We start from the raw sequence: 27765 nt of genomic DNA on the forward strand, positions 1-27765 counted from the left end.
AAAATTAATTTTCCAGGCATTGTGTTTTAAACTATTTTTTATTATACCTGAATCATAATCCCGGTTTTTGACACTAAAATGCGTGCGAAAAAGGGCCCTTAAAACACTAAAGCTTTAAGGGTCGCTTAGGTAACAACAAATTCAACTATATTTTGAACAATGGTAAATACACAATTTATAATAGCAACGAAACAACAACAATTGACCATTTCTATATCAACGATTAATGACACAGATTACTTCGGAAAAGGTATTTCAATTTAATTTTTTTGTTATAATTTTCAGATTGTAGTGCAGGTATAATAAAAAATAGCGTATGATACACGTTTATAAGGGCCTTTAAAGCACTTGCGACGTTAAAAGCACTCCGCTACGCGTCGTGGTCTTAAACTCGTCTCGCGTGCTTTAAAGGCTTCCTTATAAACTTGTATCATAATATACTATTTTAATTTAAAATTTAAAATAGAGACAAAATAGAAAAAGTATTGCATTACACTGGTTTTATAAGGCATATTGTCGCACTTATTTGCTTTATAGCATTCCTCGGTGCGCTCTAAAAAACGCGTACGACAAAATGGTGTCTTACAAAACTCGTATAATAAATTCCACAGAGGAACTTCTTCTTTCTTCAATCATACAGGAAAATCTGGAGCCTCTATTTTGAAGATCTATTATTTAATTTGGTGTAGTAGTAAATTTAAGACCTCGTTGATCTCTAGCCCTACAAAACTACGTCTGTCAGTTTGGTCGGTTGACATTTCCTCGAGTTGTCTGGGCACGAAAATTCTCAACTAGGGCCACGTAGGGGAAACGAACAAGGATCAAAGCTTTCCAGTCCCATTTCGTAATAACACACATAATCAAATCTTAATCTCATCAGAGATCATCTGAATTGTAAATGAATTCTACAATATCTCATTTTTGTAATTGCAGTTGTGGACATTAAAACCTAAGCAAATGTGGTAAGTCGTGTTATCAAAACTAGACATCGTATTTTTTGCTATATATCTTTCATCTTCTCCTGGTCTAGAATCCTTCCCACGGGAAAAGCTGATCAAGTCAACCAAGCAGGCGGAGAGTATGTACTACAAAAACCTAATCAATGCCTTAAAATCAAACGGAATCGAACCATTTCTCACGTTGTACCATTGGGACCTTCCCCAGTCGCTCGAAGACATCGGTGGATGGCTAAACGAAACGCTAGTCGACTATTTCGTGATTTTTTTTTAATGTCAAGTAGATATTGTGATGTAACATTGTTACTTGTATACCGGGTATCAACCACCAAACCTGGCCATAAGCACATTACACATATTAAAATAATATATGAGTTGCTATGAAACACATTAATGTTTCGTCAAATTTGCCCAATAATAATTAAGCATAATATTGCTCTGTGATCGTTCTTCCCTTTTCCAAATTTCAAAAGTATTTCTACTTTCTACGTTACCTACATCAAAAGTTTCCTGATGGCATTGTTTGTACGGATGATAATAATTATAGCTGTCAATATGACATTACACAATAATATATTTCATAGCAACTCATATATTATTTTAATATGTGTAATGTGCCTATGGCCAGGTTTGGTGGTTGATACCCGGTATATACATTCATTGACCTGTGTTTTTTTTTAACTGAACATAAGGACTAAGTATGGGCTATGTTCAAGTTTCTAGAAATGTGGGTTGCATACTCTGCAAATATTGAATCTATCATGACAGCTGTTATGAGGTTAAATGGCGGCGAAACGGCTGCGGCGAAACGTCTCATCGCCTTCTACAAACCACTGAGGGTAAAAATCATTCACTCCCGAGGTCCATATACTATTTTTTGCATGACCCAACGATTTTAATTGAAAAAAACAGAAAATCTGTAAATTATCACTAACTGTCAAGCTAAATCCCTGTTTTTGACACTTAAATGCGTGCGAAAAAAGGCCTTTAAAACACTAAAGCTTTAAGGGTTGCTTAGGTAACAACAAATTCACTTACATTTTGAACAATGATAAATAGACCTTGATACACGATTTATGATAGCAACGAAACAACAATTGACCATTTCTATACCAACGATTAATGATACAGATTACCTCGGAAAAGGTATTTCAATTTACTTTTTTTGTTATAATTTTCAGATTGTAGTGCAGGCATAATAAAAAATATCGTATGATACACGTTTATAAGGGCCTTTAAAGCACTTGCGACGTTAAAAGCACTCCGCTTCGCGTCGTGCTCTTCAACTCGTCGCACGTGCTTTAAAGGCTTCCTTATAAACTTGTACCATAATATACTATTTTACCTTTCGGTTTTTTCAATTAAAATTTTTGGATCGTGCAAATACATGTGCATAATACGGTGCGATCAATTAAAAAATAAATCAAGTCGGCGTGTTACCTATGGCAACCCATGTTATAGCATTGGCTCCAAAGCAAGCTCGATTTATTTTTTAAATGATCGCTCGGTAGTATCTGCACCTTGGTACTGCATGATTGTTACCGTCGGTGCTTTGTAGGACCCTCGGGCTTCGCCTTCTGGCTACAAACTGCACCTCGAGTAAAAAAACAAATTAAAAAGCTTGAGTTGGCTATAGTTTTTTGCCCTAGGGGAAAAAGAACCGGTATACTCCATACAATCACGGAGTAAAGTTGCTCATTACAGGTATCCATCAAGGGAGATATGAACATGATTTTTCGTGGTTATACACCGAGGGCCTTTGGCCCGAGGTTTATAAGTCAACCGAGGGGAAAAACATGAATATCTCCCGTGGTGCATACAATATTTTATTTTTTAGTGTCTGTACTTAAAAGTTAAAACTTTCTTAAATTAGTATATTAAAGTATAAGTGGATATTAAGGTCTTTAAAACACGCGCGATTTTTTGAGCACGACGGCGCAGCCAGACCAGTTATCCACGAATACTTTACGATATATTTTTTAATGTTAAATGAGTTAACATTTAGACTTCACGTTTCTCCGGTCCTCTCGGGTTTGGTGATGTTTCCATGGAAAAGAGCGTTTTTTAAAGTTCGATTTAAACACGCTCAGGCGTGTTTTAAATGAGCAAAATTGGTTACCAATAAAAAAAATAGTATATTATGATACAAGTTTATAAGGAAACTTGCTACGCGTCGTGCTCTTAAACTCGTCGCGCGTGCTTTAAAGGCCCTTATACACGTGTATCATACGCTATTTTTTTTTATACCTCCACTACAATCTGAAAGTTATAACAAAAAAAGTAAATTGAAATACCTTTTCCGAAGTAATCTGTGTCATTAATCGTTGATATAGAAATGGTCAATTGTTGTTCTTTCGTTGCTATCATCAATTTTGTATCAATGTCTATTTAGGATCATTGTTCAAAATATAGGTGAATTTGTTGTTACCTAAGCAACCCTTAAAGCTTTAGTGTTTTAAAGGCTTTTTCGGCCTCCCAATCTGGGAAATATAGCGTTACCTTACACTTTAGGTCAAGGGAGGTGCGATTTCCCGTACAATGTCAAAAATTTCTAGTGGAATGTGGGAAAAATCTGGTGGAGTACGGGAAAAATGTGCGGACACCGTTGATTTATTCTTTTCACAGTTAATTTAAAATTAAAGTGTCCATACGTTACTTTAATTTGGTGTAAAAAAACACATTTCCCTGTATAATTTTTCCGATAAATGTGTTTGTTTAATTTATATCGATCGAAAAAGAAAATAATCGTAACAGGGAAAATGCAACCTATTGGGTTGGCAGCTGTATATGTCAAAAAGTTTGACAATTGTCAGGTATTTCATGAATATCTGCAAAATTGCACAATAAAACTAAACCACAGAAGTTGATATATGGTTTTGTGTACCTACTTTATCCAGTACTAGCTGTTAGTGCTAAAGTGCAACTGGAAAATAAAAATATACAAAACATTCTAACCCCAAAATCTTGTATTCACCTGAAGAAAGATGATTCGTTTTCACCAGGAAGTAGTGGTTAAGTACAAGACATTTTAATAATTTGCAACATTATTAACATAATTTATTTTGTAAAATTACAGTTGTAAACATTATTGTTACAATTCTCCCCTTTAGAGAACAATGCAGAAACAATTTGGTAACTGTCAGCTTTATTACTTCTGGGTTTAATGTCAATATGTTGTACTGGTGCTTCTCTTACGGTACTGGTGATGGAATTGTCTGCTGGTACATAGTTATATTGGAAGCAAGTGCTAAAAATTCAAGTAGATTAAAGCACTGTATCGAAGTTTGTGACACAACTCACCACTGTTTGAGCTGTAGCTGCAACACAGTACATTTTGTTTTTGATGTTGAAGGAAGGCCATCAGTCATCACGAATCATTTTAGGAACTTCAATCTTGTGTCCATAGGGCAATCAAGGTTCAAATATTTGTCAATTTTATTAATACCAATTTAACCTGACTTCCATATATTTCTTCACAGTTTCAACCCAGTTTGGATTGGTAATGGCAAATGATCTACAAATATTGGTTTTTGTGTCAGTTATCAATATAATATCTTCTCTTGACATTTTTCATTTTCAGAGTATATAACTCCTTTCGGAGACAGGCACCACAAACACCTATTAATAAAACTGTCTGTAATAAAATATGGTTTATTAAAAATTTGTGAATTAAAGAATAGTTATTACATACTTTCGTGAGAAGAAATTGTCCTATGTAACGTTGTTTCGATTTTGTGGTAATAATTCAGAATTTAGTCCTGCCACTAGTTGTACTGCCTCTGGTGTCACATTTAACTCACTCTATATTATATACTAGACATTTTTTTCACTCGATTAATACACCAAAATCAAATTTTGAAGCACGACCGTGAAAATTTAGCCGGCAAATAATTTGTTAGGAAAAAAACAAATGAGCGGTCACGGTCGTCAAGGAATTGATTCCACAGCATTCGATTCTTTATTGACGATGTCAAATTCTACAATAAAATTAGTCTTGATTTTTAAAAGATTTAATATTTTGGTCAGCCGAAAAGTCTAATACAAATGTCGTACGGGACGTATTTTCCGGCCCTCCAACTAATCAGGCACTCGGCTGCGCCATCGTGCCCGAAACCAGTTGTCGTGCCGGAAAATTCACATCCCGTACTCTAATGTAAATAACTATTTCGCACGCATTTAAGGGCCAGTTTCATAATAAAAACTTAAAGAGTCGACTTTATCTTAAAGTAACTTTAATGGATTGTTGCAACAATATGTTTCTATGGTAAATGGTAAACTTTAATGTTAAAGTAACTTTAGGCTGATTATGAAATTGGGGGTTAGTGTCAAAAATATGTTTTTAAGGTCGTCTCAAGTTAAAAAATCTTGTCAGTGCCAATTACGAGACAAAAAACACCATTACTTTTCAATTGCTTCATTGCCAACAGACTCAGGCCCGGTTGTATAAAGCTTAGTTAACATTGTGTCAGCTAACAACGCGTCAAGTCGGAAATCCGCCCATTTGATTGGCTGATTCAAATAAAATGTTAAATATCCTCCAATCAGATCGCTTGACATTATGTTAACTTTAACAACGACTTGACATCGCTTTATACAACCGGGCCTTAGTCATTGTTGATCACGCTGTGGCTGTACTGGGAGATTTCTTCAAGTTATGAATGATGATCAACGAACTTCTATCGTTTTATAGGGAATAATTTCGAGCTGAACAACACTTAAATTTCAGGGACATTTTATCGGTTTCGATACTCACTAGACTCGATTGATGCTGTTGTCGGTTCTATGTAGTATGAACCAGGTACATGATAAAAAAGCTCCTGAAAACACTTCAATTTAATAATAATAACAAATTAAATTTATCGCGATTCTATTTGTAAAAATTGATAAAAAATAAAGCTCTAAAATTTCCACAATTAAAAAAACACTACAAAACGACTTGATTTTTTATTTTTTTCAACATTACTTGTAATGTCAAATAAGTGTCACTTTTTTTTAAATGGAAACATACAGGCTGGACCATCGTATAGTATATTTGCGATAAAACCCTTTTTAATTGTAAAAAAAATTGAAATTTAGAAGGCATAATCTTAAATTTCCGCTGTACGAAATGGCCGAATCATTTTTTATAAAATAAAATAAATGTGCAATTTGACTTTGATAGCGTTTTATTATCAAAGTAACAAAGCAATCCGGATTTTTTTCTTACAATTTCCCCTACAAGACAATGTAGATTTGGATTATACAAAAGTTGGCATTTAAATTAGGATAATAACTGAATAAATCGACATTTATCAAGTACGAACAAACTAGTAGTATTTTAGGGTAGTATTTTAAAATGACGGAAATCATTAAACGGTGGTGAAGTTTGATTTACAAGGGCCTCCAATACCTTACAAATTCAGGACCGTACCGCCAGTTATGATTTGCAGCGGCTTCTTTGGGGTAAGCGACCATTGTCAATCAAGAATTATGACCCATAGAGGGTCCTCAATAAATTACTAACATTATGATACCAAAAATTATTAAATGTCAATTAATTTGAAATCATAAAAGTGCTGTTGCAAATGCAAAGTGGTTTTTTGCAACTTTAGTCAACTTTATCTAAAACAGTCTTGATTAATTTAACATTAATTAAAAAAAATAACAATACTTAATAACGTTGTCCTTTATTGTTTTAATGTTATGTTTATGTATGATTTTTTTTTGGTTTTCAGTCTTTTGTAATTGTTTGTACTCCGGAATTTGGAACAAGGCGTGATTTAAAGTTGTACTAGGAAAAGATAGTATTATCATCATCAATATCAGGAAAGCATGAATCACGATGAAATCTTTTTGAAAAATCACCTGAGAACAACACATTGGTGACACTTGATACATTAGAAACATTTATAAAATAAATATTACTTTTACCTCAAAATTTTACAGTTTTTATTGTTCGTAAATGACTACAATTTTAAATGTTGTAAACATTAACTTGATGCAGTGTTTACTTTGTTGTATTTTACATCATTTAATCAGTTTTTCCGTTGACCGCTTGTTAATTTCAATATTAATGAATTCTTTTGTCTAAATTATAGTGTATTAACGGACCTCATTGATACACTATTTTTCACTAATCAACGATTTTTGCGATTTTGACGTTTTGATTAAATTTTGATGTATAAACAACCTCGAACATGCATTGTTTGCACTTATAGTCTATCCAGTGATAGATTGTTGACAGTCAAGTATTCATTTCACGACTCCCGTACTACGCGAAGAAAATAGTACCGCGGCAAATTTAAAATATCCCACAATGTTACTAAATTACAAAATGAAGTCTTCATACACGCGTTGAATTAAGATTTTATTTAGGATGTCTCAGAATAAATGTAGGAGACGTGGATGACATATTCTTCGTAAATTCTAATAACGAATTCGAAAGAAAAAGTGCCCTAGGATAATAATTAACAACGTAAGATGTAGGCTAAAAAATTTATATATGATAATAAATTTATAATGTCACATGAATGTTTTAAAATATTAACTTACGTTGACATGAATTAATTTTGGGCCAGGAAAATCAAATAACGACAAAACATGTTTACTTCTACATTTTTATTTTTATCTCACCTGGTACAAGAAGCTAACACAGGTCAGAACCCTGTTCATAATCGATTTTCACTCAAAATGGGGTAAACGTAAACATGGAAAAAACGCATGATTTGAGTGATTTGACCATCTATTTTAGTCATGTACCTATAATACTGTCAGTTATCAGGGGTTGAATGTCCCCCCCATCTCGTCTTCAAAACGCTACATCTGCAAATAAACCAAACCCTTTAAATAACTAGTCATTACCTAGGTGAAAACTCAAATCACTATCACTATCGTCACTTTCAATGTCAACATTAATCACCAGCTCCTCAACAGACGTATATATCTCTTTTTCAAAATATTGTCTTATAATTTTATTGGTATGACCTATGTAATGTGTCCATTGTTCGGCAGAGACCCCTTCTAAAGCTGTCCTCCACGCCAAAATTGGATTTTTGTTCTTCAGAACCTCACTGTCATATGTTCGCTTGGTTTGACTCCATACCATTTCAATCGGGTTAAAAATACAATGATATGGAGGCAAACGTAATGGTTTATGACCAGCCTCATGAATAACACGATCCGCTACGTAGACAGGACTTTTATCATTTTGTCTGCATAACTTTAATAAGGTGTCCTTTTTATCTGTCTCAGAAAAATGGATATTGTTATTTTGAAGCCAGGTCTGTAAATGAGCTTTTCTCCATGCACAAGTTGGTTCCTTTTCCTCCAAGCGACTATGGTAACTGGCGTTGTCCAGAACAATTATTGATGGTTCCGTCAAAGCAGGTAATAATTTATCTTGCAACCACTCTTCAAAAGTTTCTGCATTCATTTCTGAATGGTAATCCAATGAATTCTTTTTGCTTTTGAAGATGAGTCCTGCCCCTTCAATAAAATTCAAAAGTATTGCAAGACTTGAACGTTTGTAATGGTAGATAAATTTTGAAGTGAGCTCCTGGCCTAAAGTATCCAATGTAACATGCTTTTCTACAATTAAAAATTATTAGTTCTACACACTTAATTTCCTAAAATAATGACCCCAGAAATCTACATGCAAAATAAACTCATAAATTAAGAAAAAAAAATCTCATTGAATAAAGCACCCTTTCTTCTCTCTTACTCTGATGAACCATGTCATATAAAACAAAACGAATTTCTTGTTTAATATTTGGACCCAAATCTGTCGTACTGTTTTTGGACCGTCGCCTTTTAATTTTCTGAGGCTCCTCTTGTACTGCATCTTTGTATTGCAAGACTGAGTTCTTACTAATACCCAAACAAAGTGCAGTTACCTACAAAAACAAGACTTAAAATCATGTGTTAGGTGTAAATCATCAACAGTACCTCAACAGCAGATCCCAAACACAAATTTCTTTCCTTAAAATAGGTGTATGCATTGGCAATCATCTTTTGTGCTGTCACATTACCAGCGACAATAATATAGCTTCTCTTGGCCTATCAAACAGTTCATTAAAATCAAACGAAAAACCAAGAATCTTACCTTTGACTGAACCGTATTTGTTATATCACTTAGGCCACTCATTGTTTAAAGAAAGTTTTTCCTTCGAAAGATTCTTAATTAAATAGTTTATTTTATAACACTTTGACGTCCTACAAACACACGCTGACAGGAAGCTGACAGGCACCTGACAGGTCGGAACCGTGTAGGGTGTAGGAATAAAAAAGGCGCGAACACTGCCAACGTTAAAGCGCATCAACCCAATGTCCCTATTGATTTACATTGTTAATGTCTAGGGAAATTTCTTTTTTTCACGATATTTGAAAAAGTTGAATCTATGGCTGGATTCACTATACCAACACTGCAGCAGGTAGTGCAGCAGGGTTTTCTATATTTTATAGCTCCATAACTGCACAATTACAAATTCACTTTTTCAAAAACCGACATTTTTGGTTATAATTCGCATGTCATATTTTTCAAAGGCAACTAGATTTCCGTAGCAATCGTGATTTTTACGTGAAATTGAATGTGAATGGAGTTGACGTCTTCTGACACTCTTTGTGGAAAAGTGAATAGAAAGTGTTGAAAAATTTAAAAATGGCCTACCCTGAGGACAAAAAAAGAATGAAGGTATTTATAAGGTCTCATCTTTATGGAAAAAGATGAAATTGGTTTTGATTTGGCTTTAATTTCAAAATTTGTCACCAAAAAAAAAAAAGTTTGCGGTCAACGAAAAAATTTTGTAATCAACTCTTTTGTTAATGGGCTATTAATAATCTCAACTATTAAAGCCACTCACTCGCTACACTCGTTCGTGCTTTAAACAGTTTCGATTATTAATCGCCTTCATTAACAAACTAGTTTATTAAATAACTATTAATCGTTTCTCTGCCGTCTCTTAAACTCAGTTTTTTCGAGACTCTTTTTTAACTTTAATTTTGCCTTAAGAAATTACTTTCTTTGAGCAACCAAAATATGTGGGAAATTTAAAAACCAATAAATTTTTTTCGGAAAAGTACTTTAAGAAAAAAATATAATTTCTCATAGAAATTTATCGTAACAAAACTGTTTTTCTTTAAATAAATTTAAAATGATCAAAATTCAAACTTTATTTTCGTAGATGTCACGAAGAACCCACTTCTTATTAGTCGAAACATAGTACATAATTTTTTATCTGGGCCAACATCTTCTTCATTGACAAGTTGCAACTGTTTAAAAAAATATGATCAAAAGCGGCTGTGATTGAAAACGTAGGGTTTGATCTAAATCATTTAACCGTGAATGTCATTGTTATGATAATTGTCATCAACGAAAAACAAAAATGGTTTTGATTTGAGAACAGTTCCTAGATGCATGAGTCCTAATTATCAACATTTCACCGAGTTATCCTTCCAAAAGCATTGTAAGTTAAATTATGTAAATTTTTTGTTTTATACAGATGCTTTTCATCATAAATTTTTTTAAACGGAATCCTCTATATGTGCTTGATGAAGATTTTCATTGAAATTGATAATGATTTGGACAGATTTTAGAGATTCATAACATTTAGTGATACACAAGGGAGAACAGTGAAAGATTTGATTTATAGTAAACTTTGTGAATTTGTTTGTTCAGACGAACCACGAGACGAAGATTAGCGATTCTTAAGCCTGATATTTTCTTCAATCATACAGAAAAATTTATATTTTAAAGATCTACTATTTAATTTGGTGTAGTGGTAAATTTAAGACCTCGGCGATCTCTAGTCCTTACAAAACTACGTCTGTCGTTTGATGAATAGAATTGGTCGGTTGTCATTTCCTCAAGTTGTTTGAGCTCGAAAATTCTCAATTAGCGTCACGTAGGGGAAATGAATAAGGATCAAAGTTGTAGTTGTGGACATTAAAACGTAAGCAAATGTGTCAACTCGCGTTATCAAAACTCGACATCATATTCCTTTCGATTTATCTTTCATCTTGACAAACTCGGCTGATAAGTGAAAAGGGTTTATAAACGGTTAAAATTTTGCTACGGTTTAAGTATTTCAAAACATCGCCAAGATGAAGTTCAGAGCACTACTTCTACTGTCGCTTCATATTTTATCGAGGTAATTTGCACACTATTTTTAGAGAACACTCTCAATTCCAAAATTTTCAGAACCACTGGTGAACCGATCAATAAAAAATTTCCAGAAAATTTTATTTTTGGGACCGCAACAGCCGCTTATCAAGTAGAAGGTGGATGGCAAGATGACGGCAAAGGCGAGAACATATGGGATTATTTTACACACACTTATCCAGACAGAATCGCCAACGGAGAAAATGGAGATGTAGCGTGCGATTCATACCACAAATATCTAGAAGATGTTGATTTGCTCAAAAATCTAGGAGCAAATTTCTACCGATTCTCTTTCTCCTGGTCTAGAATCCTTCCTACAGGAAAAGCCGATCAAGTCAACCAAGCAGGCGTAGATTACTACAAAAACCTAATCAGTGCCTTGAAATCAAACGGAATCGAACCATTTGTCACGTTGTACCATTGGGACCTTCCAAAGCCACTCGAAGATATCGGTGGATGGCTAAACGAAACGTTAGTCGACTATTTCGCAGATTATGCCAGACTATCCTTTACATTGTTTGGAGATGATGTTAAAAACTGGATGACATTTAACGAGGCTGATCAATTCTGTCAGGTGGGCTATGGATACGGTGCTTTCCCTCCGGGGATACGTCAGGATGGTATCGATGACTATTTGTGCGGGCACACTGTTCTCAAGGCCCATGCCAAAGCGTACCACATTTACGACGAAGAATTTAGAGCGACACAAAACGGTAGGGTTTCTATGGTTGTGGATACTGAGTGGTACGAACCTGCCAGTGACAGCGACCAAGACAAAGAGGCCGCCGATAGAAAACTTCAGTTCATCGTGAGTTGTTCACTAAATTTAACTTATTGGAAATATAATTTTTTTTTCAGTTTGGTTGGTTCGCTAACGCAATCTATCACCCTGATGGCAACTACCCTCAAGTCATGATCGACCGTATTGCTGACAGAAGCCAGAAAGAGGGTTTCTCAAAGTCTCGTCTGCCTGAATTTACGCCAGAGGAAGTGGATTACATTAAAGGAACTTTTGATTTCTTCTCCCTCAACACCTACTCAACAAATTTGGCGGAATGGAGCGACGATTATGCAATTGGTAATCCGGGTTGGGATGCTGACACTAGCGTGACCACATATCAAGATGGATCGTGGAACAGCTCGGCTTCTAGTTGGCTTAAGGTTGTTCCGTGGGGAATGAGAAAACTTCTGAACTGGATTAACGAAAATTACGACCATCCTGAAATTGTCATCACGGAGAACGGTTTTTCGGATCATGGAGAACTTGACGATCAAGGCAGAATAAATTACTATACAGTATGCATAGAAATATTTTTGGCATAGCAAATAATAAAATGTTAAAATTACAGGAATATTTGAGCGCCATCCTTCAAGCTATTCTCGAAGATGGAGTCAACGTTACAGGATATACGGCATGGAGTTTGTTGGATAATTTTCAATGGTTGAATGGCTACACGTAAGTATTATGTAATAAAGTCGATTTGTGATTAATACGTTTGCACGATCTTTTCAGGGAGAAATTTGGCATTTACCAAGTTAATTTCGATGATCCAGATAGACCAAGAACTCCCAAGGCATCAACAGAGTTTCTCAAGAAAGTAATTGCTACCAAATGCTTAGTAGATGTGTGCGAAGACTAACTAACATTAATACAATAATTATCATGTTACAATTAAACGACCAATAAACAAAATAGATATTATTCCACTGATCCATAATATGTCAGTAATACCTTAGATACGGTAACCATTATGATAGTCATAACTCCCTTGGGAATTATACTAGGGAATTATAAATTCGTAATTCCCTTCAATGTAATATCAGAAGAATTCAACAAAAATACAGCGACAATTCTTGAATTTACCACTAAAATTGTTTTCCGCATTGTTAAAATTGAACAATTTTTCCGTTAAATTGCTGTTAGTACTCACGATTGTGCTTAAACATGATTTTGATGTCGCACTTTTTTTGGATTTAATTTTATTAGTATGGAATAATAGTATATTATGACAGAAGTTTATAAGGAAACCTTTAAAGCGAGCACGACGCGTCGCGGAGTGCTTTCAGCACGTAGTAGAGACAATTTTACTGTTTGCAATGGTCTCGAAGTCCTATTAAAATTTGGTGCAATTTAATTTTTTTTTGTCTATATTTTTTTTTGTTGCAAGATAAAAGATTAAACTATGTCTCTCTAGTGTTGAAATTTGCATTTTTGGTTTATGTCCATCACAAATTTTAGGTCAAATATACAGAAAAATGTACAACTTCAAGACGTAAAACAACTTTCAAAATAATTTTTTTTTTAAACAACACTAGAGAGACAAAGATTTAAGTTTTATCTTTCTGAATATATCATATTTTGATTGCAATAATTAATACAAATGGCTATTTTAATGGGACTTCGAACGCATGTTTTACTGCACCAATGCCACAGTAGGGATTGGTCTTAAAGTGTCAAAACTATATGTAAATAATATGTATACATAACGCATACGTATTTCCCGATTTTCATTGTACCGTATTTTCATGTTGAAAACTACAATTTTTACTAGAACTTTTAACTTAACAACTACTTTTTATACTACAATTTCAATATAACATATTCCCTTTGGAATAAATATCGTGAAAAACTGTTTTTTTTTCCATAAATAGCAAAATAATTCTTTATTTTATTTTAGTCAATAATCGTCTTTATACGCCCCCAAATGACAGCTACCTCTAATCGTACATATTATCACAAAGTACACGATCACTGACTACCAATATTTAATCCTGCATAATGGAGAATTTAGAAGCTTTGGAAATCGAAAAAAATATTTTAAATCCACTACGGTAACATTGCAAGGTAATGTACGAATATACAGGGTTATTCACGAGAGGGGTACTTCTGAATTTTTATTTTGGCGCAACCAACAATACCAATGGCAGTAACTACTAAATCAAATGTGTTATTTCTTTTAAATTAGAAATCAAAGTAAGTTGGATAGATTTGTGAGAAATGTCAGATTGGCAGATAACCTGTATTTAATCAAAATTCAACAAATAAATTAACAAATTAAGTTAATGTAAAAGGTGTTCGAAGTGTCTACCATCAGCTTCTAAACATCCGCAGCGGCGACAGAAGTCTTTCCACACTCGCCATAAATGAGGAGCATGTGTCTTTTCGTCGTTATTGTAAAACACATTTTTCGAATTGACAAAAATTTTTTGCTTTAACGTCAAAGAGACAGAGGTAAGAGCCATCGTGGATTCAGTTATAATTATTTTCAAAATTTGAAATCAAGATATTGTTGCAATGTGTATAATGGGTTGCGGTAAAAAGAAATTCAGAAATACCCCTCTCGTGAATAACCCTGTATCTTTGTTTACATTGTATTACTGTTAATAATAATAATAAAAATAATTAATTTTTTTGTCGGAAACATTTTTTCCATATTTTTTTCATGTACATTTAAGTATCCTTGATAAGGTAGTAAGTAGTTTGTACGCCAATTTTGGGACACCTGTATGAAAACAAATATTCCAAAAAAAAATCAACAAAATCGGACATGTTCTTGAAGATTAAGAAGTAAAAACCTCCATTGACTCGACTATTCGTTATTACGCTGCATTCGTTGTAGGTTTCGGAGGCAAAGTTTATAAACAAAAAGACGGCCTTGCGATATCGTTGAATCAAACGATTTGACGTACTTAATGGAAATGAACGAAATTAACTGATAGCAAAATCAATTGTAGGAATTAGTTGACTATCCACTTGAGGTCCCTACACAGAGTGGCTACGAAAATTGGAGTCACTTTTTTGCATATTGCCAAGAGGTATCGCTGTTTTTACAAAAAATTTGAGGATAAAAAAAAAATGTAATGAAATGGCAACATCGAATTCAATATTTTGTGCAATTGTCACTATTTTTAACAATTGTAAATGTCACTGCCAATTTAAAATTCTGAATTTCAATATTGAGCAGCGAATAACTATAATAAAGGTCGCTTTGGTAGAACAGCAGCTGTAAGAGTGCAGGATCATTAGCGTGCAACATATCCTAATCGGGATTTTTTGAAAGCATAGTTACGTAAAAAAAAACAATGTTGCCAGCAATTCCATTTAATCTTTTCTTGTAGTTCCATCTTTTGGGCAAATGTGGAAAAGTAAATCAACAACAGATTCAGTCATTCTTGATCACCTTATTGTGTGAGAGTGTCCCCTTACTAAATTCCAGCAAGGTTTCTCCGAACTTTATGTACTCACTGAAGGCGCCCTAAATTAGCTACAACAAATTAATAGTTATTTATTTAACGAGTTTGTGTGTAAATTGGGCTTTTTTGGCACGAGTGGGCCCACGAGCGCTAAAAATAGTCCAATTTACACAAGAACGTGTTGAATACGTTTTTTTGTTCGACGAGCCCCTTAAAGGTTCCAAATCGTTTAAAATCTTTAAAATTAACTTGACGTTTCGTTTTGACACGCAGGAGAATATTCTCAAATTCTGACAGTGTCGAACAAAAAATAACATATAATTTACTATGATTATTTTATGATCTCCGAATTTTAATTGTATTTTTTTTCATACGAATTTGAAACAACGCGTGATTTAAAGTTGTACTACGAAAAGGTAGTATGATCGTTAATATCAGGAGAGCGTGAATCACGATGAAATATATTTAAAAAATCACCTGGGAACACTTTGGTGATATCTGATATACAAAATAAGGTTTATTTTTAACTCAAGACGACATAAACAATGTTCACTCTCTCATATAGAAATTTATCGCAATAAATATATAATTTTTAAATAAATTTGGACACATAAAGGGGGGGAGGGCATAAATACATTGAAGAAAACTACCCAAAATCAAGTGTAATATAATTTCTGTTAAGTGCAAATAAGTTTCAGTACTCCGGTTGCAGAAAAGATACCAAGAAAATGTTCTCGTATTTATAAGTTCAGTAAGCCTACTTGAACTACCTACTATTGGGTGATTCAAAATGATTGTGGCCAAGTATGGCAGCTATGTACGAAAATTTATGTGGCAACTGTGTGGGTAGGGTAGAGTTGACATTTCTTTGACAGTTCATAGGCGTGCAATTTTGAAAGTTTTCAAATCAATGTGCAATGGAATTAAAAAAATCAAATGCACGCTTATGAAATGTCATACAAATATTAACTCTACCCCATTCACACAGTTGCCACATACATTTTCGTACATAGTTGCCATACTTGGCCACAATCATTTTGAATCACCCAGTATATTTTCAAGTATTCAATTTAATTCAATTTTTTTAGTACTTTCAAAATCGTTAATATTACCACAACACAGATTATATTCAGAACGTGGTCGATTCACAAACCTTTCTGACTTTATTGCTTACATTGACCAAGCAATGGAAGTCGTTACATACAGTGAGTTTTTTTTAAGACTGGCCATACGGTTTTACTATACGTGCTAATTTTTCAACCCCCTGTTAACTTTTGTCCTCTCGAAAATATTCAACCCAGTTTTGTAGTAAAGTTGTGGGATATGATAATGTATTGAAACAATTTCAATTTAATAATCAGAAGCAAGGAATAAGTTAGCAAAAAGATGTTTTTATACAACTGACATTAAAAGTGATGTTTTTAGTGGAAGCTAATTTGATTAAAATTTGCTCTTTATAACCTACCGTGTTAAAAGTATTTCTAACACTAGTAAAAAAAAACTTTTAACGCTAGTTATTTTTTATTTATTTATAAATGTTAAAGTGGCTCTATTTGCCGCTTTTTCAATATCTGCGGGAAATCTGTCGTCGATATCGGCATCGTTAACGTCGTTTTCTTTGCATTCCATGTTTACGAATGCAATAATGTGGAATTTAAAGTGTTTTACAAATAGTAATGTAAACTTTTTTGACGTTTCTAATAAACAAATGTCAATAAACATCAAAAATACGACTGCGTTTTTTAATGCAATGCAAACCAGTTGTATAAAAAATAGATGATTGATGGACGTGTTAAAAGTGATTTTATTTTGTTCGTGGGGTTGGTCAACTCGCTGCGCTCGTTTCCCAATCTACCCCACTTACAAAATAAAATCTCACTTTTAACACTTACATCATAAATAACTATTTTTGAATTCCGTTTTTGTTAAAATTTTGTTTAATTTTAAAGGAATTTATCTTACAGGTGGAGTTTTTGAGCTACCTGAGACCATTGTTTTCGGTGACAGAAGTCAAATTTTAATCACAAGTGAGATAAAGTACTCACTAGTGAGTTAATTTGACAGTTGCCATTTAACTTGACATAAATCACTCACAAGTGACTAAATTTGACAGCTGTCATTTTACTTGAATGAAACTGCATTTCTTGGATTTTTGCAATAGTTGCACCTCTAAGATAAAACGTCGTATATCACACGTGATCGAAATGCCATTATGAAACTCGTGAGAAGTGTCCCACTCGTGCGCAAGCGCACTCGACGGTCAAAATTCTCACTCTTGTATAATGATGCATTTCTATCACTTATAATATAATATACTATTATTCCATACTTTTGTCTATGACTGTATTTGTTTTCCCAAATGAGATTCAACAAAGATGATTATTTCGATGACAACACCTGCAGCTTGACACCTGCAAAAACTGTACTGTTCTAGTTATGTTACTTAACCTTAGAGTACCTAAACTCTTCTAGTAATTTTCCATTTGATTGTCTTGTTTTCCTATTAGCATAATTAGATCAATTACCGAAGGCGAACCAAAAGAAAGAACGAAGAAGAGCCTTTTCCAGTCCGATATTTTGGACGCTACCATATTCCTATTCCTACGTGCTCCTTGTTCGTATTTCCAACGCAAAGTTAAAATGTATTTACCAGAACGCGCAATATTGACGTGTGCTTTGTCACCAATCAAAAGAGTTATCAGTAGTAGTTTTCGGTAACCTTCATTATATAATTAATTAACACGTATTAAAATATTATAATTTACTGACAATAAGTGCTCTTTGGTCTTAGTCACATTAGTCACTGTTATCAAATTTGATAAGATTTTCATCTCGAATATTATTTAAAGATAGAAGTCAAGTACGTTAATGCACTATATAAAGTTTCTCCACCTAAGCGTCCTACAACAAACCGACACGATGAACTACAAACTAGTTTGGCTGTTGTACCTGTATGGTTTGACATTTGAGTAAGTTATTGTTTTAAAATATTTGACATCAGATGATAGTTATTTTTTAAGAAACGCTAACGCAGCTATCAACCGTACCTTTCCTGCGAACTTTAAATTCGGAGTAGCTACGGCTTCCTATCAAATTGAAGGAGCTTGGAATGAAGACGGTAAAAGCGAAAACATCTGGGACCACATATGCCATGAAAATCCAACATTCGTCGTCAACCAAGACAACGGTGACATTGCATGCGATTCATACCACAAATACAAAGAAGATGTTGCCTTGCTCAAAGATATAGGAGTGGATTTCTACCGATTTTCAATATCGTGGTCTAGAGTAATCCCCGAAGGAGTCGCCGGCAGCCCTGTCAACCAACTCGGTATAGATTATTACAAGAATTTAGTCCAGGAACTGATCGACAATGGCATTGAACCGATGGTGACGATGTACCATTGGGATCTTCCCGAAGCATTGCAAGATCTTGGAGGTTGGCTCAATCCAGAAATTATAGACCACTACGCATATTACGCTAAAACTCTATATGAAGAACTTGGAGATTCGGTCAAACATTGGATGACGTTCAATGAGCCAAAGCAGACATGTATGGGAGGATATGGAGACGGTAATATGGCACCGGGTTACAACTTTACTGGATTGGAAGATTATCAATGTACACATATTTTGCTTAAAGCACACGCCAAAGCTTATCACACTTACGATGAAGAATTTCGAGCTGAACAACAAGGTAATTCAAACAAATTCCTAAAAGAAATTCCGTTAAAGTCATTTATCAATCAACAGGGTCGATCGGTATCGTCATGGATACTGCATGGTTTGAACCAGCAAGTGATAGCGATCAAGATAAAGAAGCTGCTGAAAGAGGCCTTCAATTTATGGTACGACAATAATTGAATTGAATCAGTGTTAAAGTAATCCGTGTTTTCATAGTATGGATGGTTTGCCAATCCTATAGTCAACGGTAACTACCCTCAAGTAATGATAGATCGTATCGACGAAAGAAGTGCAGCTCAGGGTTATGCAGTTTCTAGACTTCCGAAATTCACAGATGAGGAAATAGAATACATTAAGGGAACTCATGACTTCGTCGCGGTCAATTATTATAGTGGTACTTATGCACAGTGGATTGAAGAAGCGGACATAAATGATGTCAGTTATAACAGCGACTTAAATATTCTTGTATTCCCTGACGATGACTGGGAAGACACTGAGCCTCCATGGTTTAAAGTAATAAAAACATATTGTATTTTTGTTTACGACTAAACTAAAAATCTTCTCTCAGATTGTACCATGGGGTCTAGGAAAAACGGTCAATTGGATCAGGAAAACGTACAATAATCCAGAAATTTTCATTACTGAAAATGGATACCCTGACGTAGGAGGCCTACAGGATGATAAAAGAATATATTTTTATAAGGTAATTTCTAACGTAGACGTAATAATTCAAATACGTAACATTACTTCATCTAGGAACATATGAGCAGTCTGCTTGAAGCTATTTTGGACGATGGTGTAAATGTTACGAGATATACGGCTTGGAGTTTAATGGATAACTTTGAATGGGGTCTCGGTTACAGGTAGAGGATTAAGATTGACTTTTAAATAAAATTACATACCTAACAATTTTATTTTAGTAAAAAATACGGAATGTACAGTGTAGATTTTGAAGATCCTGATAGGCCAAGAACTCCGAAAGCTTCAGCAGCTTATTACAACCAAGTAATTACTACCAGATGTTTAGTAGACGTCTGCGAATAACTGCAGTTATTGTGTCATTTGCCACTTTCATGGTTACGTCTACTTCTTTAACCTATATATTAATAAAGCAATTACGATACTCTTCTTAAATTTATTTCGTGTACTTGGTTAACGTTTCAAAATAGTATATTACATTACGAAAGTGATACTTTGCCGACGAGGAGGCGTGTTGAAGAATACGAGGATGCGAAGCGTCCGAGTACTTCTTCAAGCCTCCGAGACACTTTCAAGCTGCGTAATGTATTAATTTTTTTTTGAAATCGCTTTTTAAAAATAAAATTCTGTCGCATCAAGTCGAACACAGTCACCCAGGTAACGATAACCATTATAGTAAAATGACTATCAACTTGCAAAGTAAAAATGCCTCGGCAGGCAAAAATCGCCAAAACTGACTAGGCTTGAAAAGTGACACTTTCCAGATCCAACTGCGTCTTGAAATGACCCACTTTCTTGACGATTTCATGAAAAATATACGGGGTGTTAGTAAATGGTTGGGAATAAATTTTGGAGTGAATTCCTTATGAAAAATGTGACTTAAAACCTAAATAAAGTTTTTCGTTAAAACCAGTAGTTTTCTCAAAAAAAAAGAAAAAAAGAAAAATAAATGTATTCTGACATATCCGTATTTTTTATAAAATGTGTATAAACGTGGAATGTTGAATTAAAAAAAAAAAATAATTCAAAACGAATGCGATTTTAGGCAGACAAAAGAACTAATTAGAGAAATTCTCCAACAGTGGACTACTTTTATTTTATTTTTTTGAGAAAACTACTAATTTTATCGAAAAACATTATTTAGGATTTAAGCCACATTTTTGGTAAAGAATTCACCCTGAAATTTATTCAAAACCATTTACTAACACCCTGTATAATCGCCAAAGACCTAGACTTCAAAGTACAACAACGTGGGTAAATCTGCGGCAACAGTAAAATATTGTTTTTGTAAGGGTGGTAAGTTGACTTTTTTAAATAGCACTATTGGTCAAATTTCACATTTTCTTCTTAATTCAGTGTTGTAGCATATGCGTATCTTATTTTAAATCAAAACAAAAGGACGTGATCGACTCACTGATTCAGAAAACATACTTTTTGTTCTGTGGAAATGAGTCTAGCCGCCCCTAGAGAATCCAGAACATCAAGAGGCATCAAAGACTTTAAAGCCCATTGTACGCTTCAAAAGCATTTTTATATTAAATTTTTCATATTTATTACATTTCTATGAGCGGAAATGAAGTACTAAAGGACTGCTTTCGAATAATATACAACATGACTAAATTCAGCATAAATTTCGGGTTGGTATGAAAAACACATTTTGAAAATTAATGTGGTGTCGGCGACTGAAAAGGTTAAGAACCACTGATCTGTATAGTTTATTTAAACAAGTCGATATTAATCCTGTTAGAGAAATTCAGAAATACTTCAAAATATATTCCAATCAGAATTGCGTAGCATAGCATACGTCTTGCTGTGTCTTCATACTCCAAATTGTGGGAGTGAACAATTATTACCGATGTTGATCTAGACTTAAAGTAATCCTCAAAGGTGTAGCAGACAATCCAATTAACCAAATCCACGTACACTATTTAATAAATTTATTCCAAGAAGTAATTGATAATGCAGTCGAACCCATAGTGACAATATTACCACTGGAACCTTGCTCGTCCAGACAGAATCTCGCAGGTTACCCCACTTTGGTTCTTTCACAAAGGATCACTTTGTTTATTGTATACTTTAGAAGAACTATGTACTTGGACATTTCTTCAAGTTATGGATAATTTTCAATGAACCTCTAATTAAAACATATATTACTCTTAAGAACCTTCGAGCTGAACAACACTTAAATTTCAGGGACATTTTATCGGTTTCGATACTCACTAGACTCGATTGATGCTGTTGTCGGTTCTATGTAGTATGAACCAGGTTCATGATAAAAACGCTCCTGAAAACACTTCAATTTAATAATAATAACAAATTAAATTTATCGCGATTCTATTTGTAAAAATTGATAAAAAATAAAGCTCTAAAATTTCCACAATTAAAAAAACACTACAAAACGACTTAATTTTTTATTTTTTTCAACATTACTTGTAATTTCAAATAAGTGTCACTTTTTTTTAAATGGAAACATACAGGCTGGACCATCGTATAGTATATTTGCGATAAAACCCTTTTTAATTGTAAAAAAAATTGAAATTTAGAAGGCATAATCTTAAATTTCCGCTGTACGAAATGGCCGAATCATTTTTTATAAAATAAAATAAATGTGAAATTTGACTTTGATAGCGTTTTATTATCAAAGTAACAAAGCAATCCGGATTTTTTTCTTACAATTTCCCCTACAAGACAATGTAGATTTGGATTATACAAAAGTTGGCATTTAAATTAGGATAATAACTGAATAAATCGACATTTATCAAGTACGAACAAACCAGTAGTATTTTAGGGTAGTATTTTAAAATGACGGAAATCATTAAACGGTGGTGAAGTTTGATTTACAAGGGCCTCTAATACCTTACAAATCCAGGACCGTACCGCCAGTTATGATTTACAGCTGCTTCTTTGGGGTAAGCGACCATTGTCAATCAAGAATTATGACCCATAGAGGGTCCTCAATAAATTACTAACATTATGGTACCAAAAATTATTAAATGTCAATTAATTTGAAATCATAAAAGTGCTGTTGCAAATGCAAAGTGGTTTTTTGCAACTTTAGTCAACTTTATCTAAAACAGTCTTGATTAATTTAACACCCGCTTCATTAATTAAAAAAATAACAATACTTAATAACGTTGTCCTTTATTGTTTTAATGTTATGTTTATGTATGATTTTTTTTTTGGTTTTCAGTCTTTTGTAATTGTTTGTACTCCGGAATTTGGAACAAGGCGTGATTTAAAGTTGTACTAGGAAAAGATAGTATTATCATCATCAATATCAGGAAAGCATGAATCACGATGAAATCTTTTTGAAAAATCACCTGAGAACAACACATTGGTGACACTTGATACATTAGAAACATTTATAAAATAAATATTACTTTTACCTCAAAATTTTACAGTTTTTATTGTTCGTAAATGACTACAATTTTAAATGTTGTAAACATTAACTTGATGCAGTGTTTACTTTGTTGTATTTTACATCATTTAATCAGTTTTTCCGTTGACCGCTTGTTAATTTCAATATTAATGAATTCTTTTGTCTAAATTATAGTGTATTAACGGACTAGTTTATTAAAATCATATTAATCGTTTCTCTGCCGTCTCTTAAACTCAGTTTTTTCGAGACTCTTTTTTAACTTTAATTTTGCCTTAAGAAATTACTTTCTTTGAGCAACCAAAATATGTGGGAAATTTAAAAACCAATAAATTTTTTTCGGAAAAGTACTTTAAGAAAAAAATATAATTTCTCATAGAAATTTATCGTAACAAAACTGTTTTTCTTTAAATAAATTTAAAATGATCAAAATTCAAACTTTATTTTCGTAGATGTCACGAAGAACACACTTCTTATTAGTCGAAACATAGTACATAATTTTTTATCTGGGCCAACATCTTCTTCATTGACAAGTTGCAACTGTTTAAAAAAATATGATCAAAAGCGGCTGTGATTGAAAACGTAGGGTTTGATCTAAATCATTTAACCATTGTCATCAACGAAAAACAAAAATGGTTTTGATTTGAGAACAGTTCCTAGATGCATGAGTCCTAATTATCAACATTTCACCGAGTTATCCTTCCAATAACATTATAAATCAAAAATTGAATGTTAAATTATGTAAATCCTAGTCCGTAACCATGTGTCATTATGCTTTTTTTTAGAGACGCTTTTGATCATAATTTTTTTAAACGAATCCTCTATATGTGCTTGATGAAGAAGGGAGAACAGTGAAAGATTTGATTTCTAGTAAACTTTGTAAATTTGTTTGTTCAGACAAACCACGAGATGAAGATGCGCCATAGTAACTTCCACAAAGGAGCTTCTTAAGCCTGATATTTTCTTCAATCATACAGAAAAATTTCTATTTTAAAGATCTACTATTTAATTTGGTCTAGTGGTAAATTTAAGACCTCGTCGATCTCTAGTCCTACGTCTGTCAGTTTGATGAATGGAATTGGTCGGTTGTCATTTCCTCAAGTTGTTTGAGCTCGAAAATTCTCAATTAGCGTCACGTAGGGGAAATGAAAAAGGATCAAAGATTTCCATTTCCATTTCATTATAACACACATAATGAAACTTTGTTAATATCATCACAGATCATCTGAATTGTAAAAGAATTCTACAATTTCACATTTTTGTAATTGTAGTTGTGGACATTAAAACATAAGCAAATGTGTCAACTTGCGTTATCAAAACTCGACATCATATTCTTTTCTATTTATCTTTCATCTTGACGAACTCGGCTGATAAGTGAAAAGGGTTTATAAACGATTGAAATTTTGCTACGGTTTAAGTATTTCAAAACATTGCCAAGATGAAGTCCAGAGCACTACTTCTACTGTCGCTTCATATTTTATCGAGGTAATTTGCACACTATTTTTAGAGAACACTCTCAATTCCAAAATTTTCAGAACCACTGGTGAACCGATCAATAAAAAATTTCCAGAAAATTTTATTTTTGGGACCGCAACAGCCGCTTATCAAGTAGAAGGTGGATGGCAAGATGACGGCAAAGGCGAGAACATATGGGATTATTTTACACACACTTATCCAGACAGAATCGCCAACGGAGAAAATGGAGATGTAGCGTGCGATTCATACCACAAATATCTAGAAGATGTTGATTTGCTCAAAAATCTAGGAGCAAATTTCTACCGATTCTCTTTCTCCTGGGCAAGAATCCTTCCTACAGGAAAAGCCGATCAAGTCAACCAAGCAGGCGTAGATTACTACAAAAACCTCATCAGTGCCTTGTACCATTGTACCATTGGGACCTTCCAAAGCCACTCGAAGATATCGGTGGATGGCTAAACGAAACGCTAGTGGAATATTTCGCAGATTATGCGAGACTATCCTTTACATTGTTTGGAGATGATGTTAAAAACTGGATGACATTTAACGAGGCTGATCAATTCTGTCAGGTGGGCTATGGATACGGTGCTTTCCCTCCGGGGATACGTCAGGATGGTATCGATGACTATTTGTGCGGGCACACTGTTCTCAAGGCCCATGCCAAAGCGTACCACATTTACGACGAAGAATTTAGAGCGACACAAAATGGTAGGGTTTCTATGGTTGTGGATACAGAGTGGTACGAACCTGCCAGTGACAGCGACCAAGACAAAGAGGCCGCCGATAGAAAACTTCAGTTCACCGTGAGTTGTTCACTAAATTTAACTTATTGGAAATATAATTTTTTTTCAGTTTGGTTGGTTCGCTAACGCAATCTATCACCCTGATGGCAACTACCCTCAAGTCATGATCGACCGTATTGCTGACAGAAGCCAGAAAGAGGGTTTCTCAAAGTCTCGTCTGCCTGAATTTACGCCAGAGGAAGTGGATTACATTAAAGGAACTTTTGATTTCTTCTCCCTCAACACCTACTCAACAAATTTGGCGGAATGGAGCGACGATTATGCAATTGGTAATCCGGGTTGGGATGCTGACACTAGCGTGACCACATATCAAGATGGATCGTGGAACAGCTCGGCTTCTAGTTGGCTTAAGGTTGTTCCGTGGGGAATGAGAAAACTTCTGAACTGGATTAACGAAAATTACGACCATCCTGAAATTGTCATCACGGAGAACGGTTTTTCGGATCATGGAGAACTCGACGATCAAGGCAGAATAAATTACTATACAGTATGCATAGAAATATTTTTGGCATAGCAAATAATAAAATGTTAAAATTACAGGAATATTTGAGCGCCATCCTTCAAGCTATTCTCGAAGATGGAGTCAACGTTACAGGATATACGGCATGGAGTCTGTTGGATAATTTTCAATGGTTGAATGGCTACACGTAAGTTTTATGTAATAAAGTCGATTTGTGATTAATACGTTTGCACGAATCTTTTCAGGGAGAAATTTGGCATTTACCAAGTTAATTTCGATGATCCAGATAGACCAAGAACCCCCAAAGCATCAACAGAGTTTCTCAAGAAAGTAATTGCTACCAAATGCTTAGTAGACGTGTGCGAAGATTAACTAACATTAATACAATAATTATCATGTTACATTTAAACGACCAATAAACAAGATAGATATTAAATAGTACAATTACAGTACCGATCCAACATATTGATCTGTATGTTATTTCATATAATTTTAGATCTCAAAAAAGTAACATTAACAAAAATGACACCTGACTCATGAATATATTCAGTTCGTCATAATTTAGTATAGTAAAGTTCGGAATAAATTCGATAAAACTGTAAGTATTATTTTCTGAGAAAAATCCTCGAAGAGATCAACTTTGTTTTTAAAAAGTGCGTATTCCTCAGTACTTTACTTATGTTGACAGTTTGTCATCTTCTAATTATGACGTCATTAAAAAAATTTTAAATGACAATACCCACTTTTTTCTCATTTTTCTGATAGGCCCTCGTACCTCGGTCGTATTTTAAACCCGTTCGTGCAATAAAGGATAACTTTTTACACTTATATCTCAAATATGTAACTATAAATTATATGAAAAGTTTTCAAACATTTTTATAAAGAATTAATTATGAATAGGATTTTTTTTTATTATACATAAAAGAATGATATAGAATTAATATATACAATAAAATTAGAAACGCTTATCTTTTTTTTTTTAACTGTAAGTATATTAATAACATAATTACATAACATTTTTGTTTAATAATACAAAAATTTCCGATAATATTGCGGAATCTGGAAAAGTGCCCCGAATGCTTGCAGCGTTTCCAATGTTGAACGGCAAGGGAAATCCTCTTGAAAAGGAATTTCTTTGATTTTGATTCGCCTGATTCCGCGATAAGTCGGTTTCCGATGACATTAGTCAAATCGATGGCTTCTTTGCACCAAGGGCCTAAGGTTTCAAATGCTAAACCTTTAAACACGTAGTTTGACGAAATGATTGAACTACATTTGCTATGTTTGCGTTTGCAACCCATTTCAGTGGCAAAACCTGAGACTTCAGATGATTTCAATACGTAACTGTCTGCAAGTGTATCTACATCAGTAACGTCCCAAACCAAAGGTTAACTTTCAATTCACGGTACTAAAGTCATCCCATCTGGGCGTTTTCCGTCATCCCGACACAGTCCGTTTGGTTCTAAAGTTGAATTCACATGAATAGAAGTCAAAGACCGGTTGGTAATGGAATTAATTTCAGTGTGTCTTGAAAATCTACCACTGCTTTTGAAACAACTTAGACCGTGGGTGCCAATTTCGTCAACTTTCGCATTGCATTTGCAAATATGAGGTGTACAAAGATTACAACCCAATCTTAAACCAATACAAACTTGGAAGGAACTGTTATCAAAAAGAGTACCAATATTAGGAGAAGGTATTGCATGTAACCAAGATCCTGATTCTCTGCACTGCAAAGCCTTAAAACGAGCCAAATCTCTAGGTGAATTAAAGATTAAGTCATTGACTTTAAACAAGACTTTAAAGAAGAATCAATTGAATTAACATAATTAGAAAATTTCCAAAATGGAGTTGTTCTTAATAAAAAATTAAATTTTGGTATGAAAAGGCAGTTTTTGATTAAAGTATAAGCCACGTGTCTGTTAAGGAGTTCAGCTTTGTTTAAAAGATTTTCAACTGTAATTATAGTTTTTTCGACAATG

At 33.9% G+C, this 27765-nt stretch overlaps 3 protein-coding genes, 2 long non-coding RNA genes and 1 pseudogene across 5 annotated transcripts; 4 read left to right on the forward strand and 2 right to left on the reverse strand.

The window, feature by feature from the left end:
• The first annotated feature begins 3430 nt into the window (after positions 1 to 3430).
• On the forward strand, positions 3431 to 4867 carry LOC138124174 (uncharacterized). Its single transcript, XR_011157040.1, has 2 exons — positions 3431 to 3967; positions 4033 to 4867. It is a non-coding gene; the product is annotated as an uncharacterized lncRNA (long non-coding RNA).
• A 2918-nt stretch (positions 4868 to 7785) lies between these two features.
• Positions 7786 to 8367, reverse strand: LOC138122727 (uncharacterized). Its single transcript, XM_069037014.1, has one exon. It carries the CDS (start codon positions 8365 to 8367, stop codon positions 7786 to 7788), a length of 582 nt encoding a protein of 193 aa, XP_068893115.1.
• Positions 8368 to 8625: 258 nt separating this feature from the next.
• On the reverse strand, positions 8626 to 9458 carry LOC138124123 (uncharacterized). Its single transcript, XR_011157010.1, has 2 exons — positions 8880 to 9458; positions 8626 to 8827 (listed from the first exon to the last, which is right to left on the reverse strand). It is a non-coding gene; the product is annotated as an uncharacterized lncRNA (long non-coding RNA).
• Positions 9459 to 10936: 1478 nt separating this feature from the next.
• Positions 10937 to 12785, forward strand: LOC138124704 (myrosinase 1-like). The gene is made up of 5 exons (XM_069039848.1): positions 10937 to 11080; positions 11131 to 11899; positions 11950 to 12387; positions 12441 to 12547; positions 12605 to 12785. Exons 1-5 carry the CDS (start codon positions 11034 to 11036, stop codon positions 12729 to 12731), a joined length of 1488 nt encoding a protein of 495 aa, XP_068895949.1. The 5' UTR covers positions 10937 to 11033; the 3' UTR covers positions 12732 to 12785.
• Positions 12786 to 18121: 5336 nt separating this feature from the next.
• LOC138123988 (myrosinase 1-like) lies at positions 18122 to 20093 on the forward strand. The gene is made up of 7 exons (XM_069038871.1): positions 18122 to 18254; positions 18306 to 18982; positions 19039 to 19133; positions 19186 to 19482; positions 19538 to 19672; positions 19726 to 19832; positions 19890 to 20093. Exons 1-7 carry the CDS (start codon positions 18154 to 18156, stop codon positions 20011 to 20013), a joined length of 1536 nt encoding a protein of 511 aa, XP_068894972.1. The 5' UTR covers positions 18122 to 18153; the 3' UTR covers positions 20014 to 20093.
• A 4328-nt stretch (positions 20094 to 24421) lies between these two features.
• LOC138124705 (myrosinase 1-like) lies at positions 24422 to 26219 on the forward strand (annotated as a pseudogene).
• Positions 26220 to 27765: the final 1546 nt, after the last annotated feature.

The sequence above is a fragment of the Tenebrio molitor genome, chromosome 2 (assembly GCF_963966145.1).
Source record: "Tenebrio molitor chromosome 2, icTenMoli1.1, whole genome shotgun sequence".
NCBI lineage: Eukaryota > Metazoa > Arthropoda > Insecta > Coleoptera > Tenebrionidae > Tenebrio > Tenebrio molitor.